Source organism: Nicotiana attenuata, chromosome 6 (assembly GCF_001879085.1).
Source record: "Nicotiana attenuata strain UT chromosome 6, NIATTr2, whole genome shotgun sequence".
Lineage (NCBI taxonomy): Eukaryota > Viridiplantae > Streptophyta > Magnoliopsida > Solanales > Solanaceae > Nicotiana > Nicotiana attenuata.
Window position 1 is genome coordinate 22,344,854 of NC_031994.1, and position 6,842 is coordinate 22,351,695.

Below are 6,842 nucleotides of genomic sequence, written 5' to 3' on the forward strand. Positions count from 1 at the left end.
TGATCAAGGAAAAAGTGCAGAACAGGGTAAAAGTCCTGAAGTCGCAGAAATTTCGGCCATTATTGCTTCAGATTCCATGGTGGCCATGGAGCCTATTGAGGAAGAAAATTTCGTGACCATCTTTGTGGTATTTGCTGATGGCGTCTTACATGAGATAATTTCTTAGAGGAACGAGATACAGGGTTAGGGGGAAGAAGGAGCCATGGTGGTTGTTGAGGGCTCTACACTAGCAGAAACTACTGGGCCCTCTCGTGAGGAACCTGACCCCTCTCTGGAGGAAACAGGTCAGGGTTCTCACTCCCAGGCCAGTTCTGCTCCTGCATTTGCTGTTGCGCCCTTGGACATTCAAGTCCTTGAGATGAGGTCTAGTGATGAGGAGGATCTAGATAACATTGCTCTTGATACTTTCATAGTCAAGCGAAGGGTAGTGTCCACTCCTGAGTCTTCTACTAAGCGGCCTACTACTAGATTGCAAGTAAAGGTAGCCTATGACTCTGCCCTTCAAAAGAGCAGAAAAAGCAGTAAGAAGAAAAGGAGGAGATTGGTGAAAGACAATGTTATAGTGTGTGATAAGGTTGTCCCAGTGGTGGAGGTTGAGGAGGAAATAACTGAGGAACCTAGTTCCCTAGTAAGAAGGTCCCAGAAGAAGAAGGAATCTGCTTCCACAGAGAATGTTACAACCCCAAGTTCAAAGTTGAAGGATGTTGTGAGTGAGCTCTCCGCTTCTGATGAGGATGTGTTAGTCAAGTCTAAGGGAAAAGGAAAATCAAGTGGTGTGAAGTCTGGCAAACGAAAATCTGAAACCGTTGAGGAACCTGTTTCTGTGAAAATGATGAGGAGTGAAACTAGTTCTGCTTCAGAACGCTTAAGGCACCAAAAGGTCCTGTTGGGTCCCACTTTTGACCCAGCAATTTCTGATATGGCTGGTATGCGTCAAGTTCGTTCAATGGTTGAGTTTCAAAGATGGGGGTATCTGTTCCAAATGGATGCACCCAAAGTGTATGAGGATGAGGTTCAAAGCTTTTATGCCAGCCTCTTTCCCGTTGATACTGACCATATCTGTGCCTTAGTAAATAAGGTGGACATTGTGTTTGACGTGAGTCTGCTTGGAGATATTCTAAAGGTCCCTACGGTTGGTGTGTCTAGTGTGAAAGATGCGTGTCAGTATAATTTCCGAAATGCTGTGGTAAAGGATAATGCGAACCAAAAGGGGGACCAGATTCACAAGAAGGCATTACTCCCTGTTTATCAGTTTCTCTTCGAGTTGGTGAACAAAGTTCTGTTGCCTCGTGCTGAGAGGAGGTCTATGATTTCTAAGTCTAACCTGTTTTTAATGGAGCAACTGGATGGCTTTACCCCTGTCAACCTGCCTGCTATCATGATTGAACACATGCAAAAAGTGGCAACCTTTAAGGATGGTAATCATGATCTTCCATATGGGTTTCTGCTTACACAAATGTTTAAGTTTTTCAAGGTGCCGCTGGGGCAAGGCAAGGTAGGAACCAAGAAGCAGACCTTCTCATAAACAACGTTGGAAGAATGTGAGTGCATAGAGAAGAATGGGGGGTTAGGCAGTACATCAACCATCTCACAACTCATTAATGCTCAAAATAGTGCAACTGAGGAGATTCGAAGGTTGAAGGCTAGGAATGGTATCCTCGAAGGTCAGCAGGCCCAAGGGGCTCCGGAGTCAAATGAGGAAGTGGCTCGTTTGATAAAAGAAAATGCTGATCTCAGGGCACAAGTGGAGAACTTGAAAGCAGAATTTCTCAATGAGCAAAAGTCGGCCAATGCCCGAATAGACCTAGTTCTCCAAACTCTTGCTGCAGCTTCCAAGCCCTCTACTCCTAGTGCCCTCTAAGTAACCCTTTCAGTGACCAGTTTCTGGATTGTCTCTTGTTATTTTAATGACTTGGTAGTTGTGTTTGTTTTCTTTTGTTTTGATGTGGTTGGGATGTATCAGTACTGCTCCCGTTTTCAATAGTCCAATTCTGCCTTTGCTTTTTAAGCAAAGGCATATGTTTTATATATATATATATATATATATATATATATATATATATATTCTATCCTCTTTTGATATCTCAATTCTTGTATTCTCTGTTTCTCTTCTCTATCATGTTGTGTGCACATATGTGGCATGAGTTAGCTAGGCTAGTCTTCTTTATGATGTTTCTCTGCTTGTGTATTTTTAATGATGCCAAAAGGGGGAAGTATAATTGTATAATTGAAACAGGGATTTGATTAAGGGGGAAACATAACGTCAGGGGGAACTTGTGGAGTTCCTGTTACCTCATCTGGTTATTTCTGCTCTAATAACATGTTATCAATGTCTAAGTTTGTCATCATCAAAAAGGGGGAAATTGATGGGTTTTCAATGTCTTTGCCTTATGTTTTGATGATCTAACAAACTTACTGTCAAGAACCAGATAGGGAACCTGACACACTTTGTACACATTACAAATGAACGGATTCTAGCCTGGACTCCAGCTAATGTGAACTGCTATAAGTATAGAAAATAGAGAAACAAGTAAAGGACCTGATCCCTTGTGTTTCCCTGACATCAGTACGAAAGTCAATTGTGCATAGCTAGAAAGTGACTGCCACAGAAACAGTGCACACAGTGCAGCAGTTTTGCAGTCACTTACCTTTGACTGACCAAATGCTTACATCATTCAAGTGATGTCATCAAGAGTGTATTAACAAGAGCATTATAACAAAACATCACTTGAACACTTGAGATTTTACTTTAAGCATTCAAGTCTTCTGCAAACAGTGAACTTATCTCTCAAGAGCTTGAAGAACAAAGTTAAACGCTACTACGGACCAGTTCCTAAATCGAGTATTTTGTTTTCCTTAGTTGAGTTGTAACTTTGTGATTGTTCTTATTGTAATTCTTAAATTGCTTAGCTAGAAGCGTTGCTTAGGAACCCCTTTGTAAAACCATAAACTTTCTGAGTTTGTGTTGTGACTAGAGTTAGTCATAAGTTAAAGTCTTTATAACTAGTGAGTGACAAAGTGGCTTGTGGTAAGTGTATCACAAGTTAGTTGAGTTGAAGTCTTTGTAATAGAGTCATTATAAAGTGGCTTGTAATAGTGTGTTTACAAGTTAGTGAAGTTGAAAGCCTACAAGTGTAGGTCGTGGTTTTTGTCCCCTTGAGTGGGATTTTTCCACGTAAAAAATCCCGTGTCTCAGTTACTTACTGTTTCATTAATATTCTCAGTGAAAACTCATAGAGGACCAGGTACTCTACAGTTTGGTGGACTCATATAAACTATCAAGAATTTTTTTAGTTCTTTTTGTTTATACACTTTATTCAAACCCCTTACATTCCATGCTATGAAGCTCATCATGATATGATAGATAGTTGTGGAAAACTTTCCCTAGCCTTCTTGTTCTGCTTCTCTTTTTCATCTTGGGCTTCAGACAGTTGGACAATTTTTTGAGCAGTATCAACCAGTGTTTTGAACGCATTACCAATGTCCACTTCCTTCTCCCTTATGACATCTGCATGCTTCTTTGTAGCAGATTTGCCTCGAGCTACTTGCCATTGTGGTTCAACCTTTGGATTACTCTGCTGCAAAGTTGAGACTTCCCCCAATTGTTTAATGAACCTCCCTTGGGCATCAATTTTATCAGCTACAGGTTCAAGTCATCTAACTTTCCTCCATTCCTGCTTCTGCATTCCTTCCCCAGTTTTTTGTATCATTCCATCCTGTTTCTGCTTCCTTTGGTCCTTACATATATGGCCTAGTTGACAACACTTCTGACAGTACATTGGCTTCCAATCATAGTGTACTAATTGCTCTAACACCTTGCCTTTAGGATCATAGAGCTTAATCTTCTCTGGCAGTGGCCTTGTAACATCCATCTCAATTAAAACCCCGGCATATATAATTCTCTCTGCAATTGTTGTGCAAGCATCAACATATAATGGTTTTCCCAATCCACTTCCAATTTTACTTAAAGCTTGGTTGCTCCAAAGATTAAGAGGCAGATTTGGAAACTTGATCCACAGGGGAATAGTCCTCAGCACTTCTTCATTGAAATCAAAACTCTCCGACCATTGCCTCATCATAACTGGCCTACTGTTAATTGTATAAGGTCCATTCATCATCACCCTCTCTTTCTCTTCATTAGTACTAAGCAGGATAATAAAATAGCCATCGTTATGGAATAGCACCTTAGGTTTCTGCACATTTGCCCACTGATTAGTGATGAACCTTTTAATAGCTCCAATTGATGAAGTATTCCCCACCACATAGAGTATAACAGCTCTAGTCCACTTTAGGTTTTCTTCTTCAATGTCCTCATCGATCAACTATACTACTACTTCACAATCCTTCATTATCGGGGGTATATAGGTTAGATTCATACCTTTTGCTACTAACTTGTTCTCCTGAAGTAGTCCTGCCCATGATCGTCCCTTATCTACTGTTGGAATTGAGCTCTTCTGTTGGTTTACCTTCTGATTATCCATAGGATTAGCCCTCTGTTCCTTGCCTGGGCTTGCATGCACTGTTCCATTGGTTTGTACCACACTCGAGCTGGGTGTCTCACTTACAATCCTCATTACACTATTTCCTTTGTTTGAGTTTTCCATCGATGTCAATGTTTTGCTAGAATTCACTATTGTTGTTTGATTTCGATAATTGCCCAGATCTAGCCAATTTTCTTCATTGTCACTGTCCGGATCTAGCTCCTCCTCCTGTGTTTTCTCCTTAGCTTTAGCCTTTCCTTTTCCTTGTACACATATGCTATAAGCATTTTTTATAAAGTATTTTCATAATTTTAGGGTATTTAAATAATAGCCCAATTTTTAACCTATTTTTCGAACCCAAACCTTAGCCCAATTACCTCAAGCCCAAAACCAAACACCCCTTTAATAAACCCGATCGCGACTCGTTCCAAACGACTCGCCCAACCTCATTCTTTTATCTTGGCTGTTGATCTCACATGATCAACGGCCCCTAATAAACCAACTCCTTTTAATTACCCCCTTACCCAAAACCCTAACCCATATTCCCTTTTAACCCGCCGCCCTCAAACACTCTCCACTCTCTTCTCCTACGAACCCTAGCCACTGCATCTCAATCTCTCCGAATACGGCCCTAAGATGGAATAAAACACTGATTCCCTTATCTTATTGGTCTCCTCTCGCTAATGGTAGTCCATTTGTGGTGTTACCTAGGTGCTTGCCTAAACATGGCAAGCAATATCTTCCGGAATCGAACCAAAGTGGTTCGAATCTTTGGTTCTAAGCGCTATTTCGTCTATATACATTCAATACTACACCGTGTGAGACTAATTTTGTTTAGATTCTGCTGATTTACACATTCCCTAAAAAACTAGGGTTTGAGATTTCCCCTTTTCCTTTACTGATTCTCGATTATATGTGATATTCTTCCCGTCTTTGTGTTTGACTGATGAGTTTTCCTTATTATTCTGTTTAACCTACTGTACTTCCTTTTTTATGTGTTAATTGACCTAAAATAGATTCTAATTGATTCTCGCATGCTATATTTTTCGTATTCTGTGTTTAATCTACCGTATTTCCTTATTTTTGTGTTGAATCTACTACTATATAAATCCCTCCCCCAAATCCCCTTCAACAGACTTTGGAATCACCTAATTACTGCTATTGTTCTCACTACTCTCCTCTCTTACTCACTTACTCACTGTTACAATCGAGCACTCTCCAAAATCATTAAATTTTGGGCCGGCTAAAAGCCAAGGTCATTGAATGACCTCCTCCGGTGCAAGCACTGCTCGGAGCCCATTCTCGAGGCTCTTGTGAACTCTGAAGCATCGGAGACCTCGGTTTTTGCTACTACACTCTTTATTCTTTTGATTATGCTACTGGTTAGTGTTTTGAACCTTTGCAATGTTCAATTTCTTTCCTTCTGCATACTTATATGTGTCTGAACTACATAAGCATGATTGGATTGTGAGTCCATAACATTGCCCTGCTGTGGTAATGCTCAATTGAACACATGAGATAGTTTACTATTTGATTTGCACTTCTGAGATTCTTTGCTTTCTGGAATGAGTTTTGTCCCTCTAGCATCTGAATATGTTCTATTTTGAGCAAGTCTATTTTGATATGAATCTGACTACTGTGCCTATATGTTGTTAGTTATAGAATTTCTTTGTGTGTTTCTTTAGATATCACTACAAGTCATAGAAATCACCCCCCCCCCCACCTTGAATGAATCCTTTAAGTGATGAGTCTTGTGTTTGATTGACTTTCCTTTGTGTACTATCTTAAAATTTGCTCTAAACATGTTTCCTTGCTGTCCTGATTTTTAAGATAAACCCTCTGGTCTTTTTACCAACTATGACCTTGCTTTCTATGCTAATGTATTTCCCCAGTATGCTTTGGTTCATTTGCTACCTTGTCCTTTCAGTGATTATCACAATGTGTGTTCCCTTATCATGTCTACATGCTGATTAACATGGCACTAGGATGTACTCAACTTAATTTGGATCTTTAGGTCTCAACTAGTTTAATTTCATGTACGCTTGCAAACCTATTTCTTCACCTAATTCCTTCAATATAAGGTTGTCTATGTGGTACTTTGCTATGTATACTTTGCTGAACCTATGGCCTGCCTGACTAGTTGCCCTGTATGCTCAATTTGGTGTATTACTTGATTCCTTTTCCTCTATCACTATCCACTCTCCTTTCTTGCTACTCTACTATTCTGAATTCTCATTCTTAGCCGGCTGAAAGCCAAGGCTATCTAGGTTCTATTGTTGGCCTCCCTAGTGTGAGCACTGCTCGGGGTCCAATTGAGGCCCTTGTGAACTCTGACACACTAGGGCTTAGTCCTAGTCACTC

General features: G+C 40.3%; 1 protein-coding gene across 1 annotated transcript; it reads right to left on the reverse strand.

Annotated features, from left to right (window-relative positions):
- On the reverse strand, positions 3,351 to 4,604 carry LOC109227690. Its single transcript, XM_019392886.1, has 3 exons — positions 4,379 to 4,604; positions 3,663 to 4,300; positions 3,351 to 3,578 (listed from the first exon to the last, which is right to left on the reverse strand). The coding sequence occupies exons 1-3, from the start codon at positions 4,602 to 4,604 to the stop codon at positions 3,351 to 3,353; spliced, it is 1,092 nt and encodes a 363-aa protein (XP_019248431.1).

Bases quoted from the DNA above. Each gene is read 5' to 3' on its own strand.
- LOC109227690 (XM_019392886.1), bottom strand. From the start codon at position 4,604: ATGGAAAACTCAAACAAAGGAAATAGTGTAATGAGGATTGTAAGTGAG. The intron at 4,301-4,378 runs GTATGAATCTAA...AGGACATTGAAG, and splicing joins GAACAAGTTAGTAGCAAAAG to AAGAAAACCTAAAGTGGACT. The intron at 3,579-3,662 runs GTTAGATGACTT...TCAACTTTGCAG, and splicing joins AGAAGCAGGAATGGAGGAAA to CAGAGTAATCCAAAGGTTGA.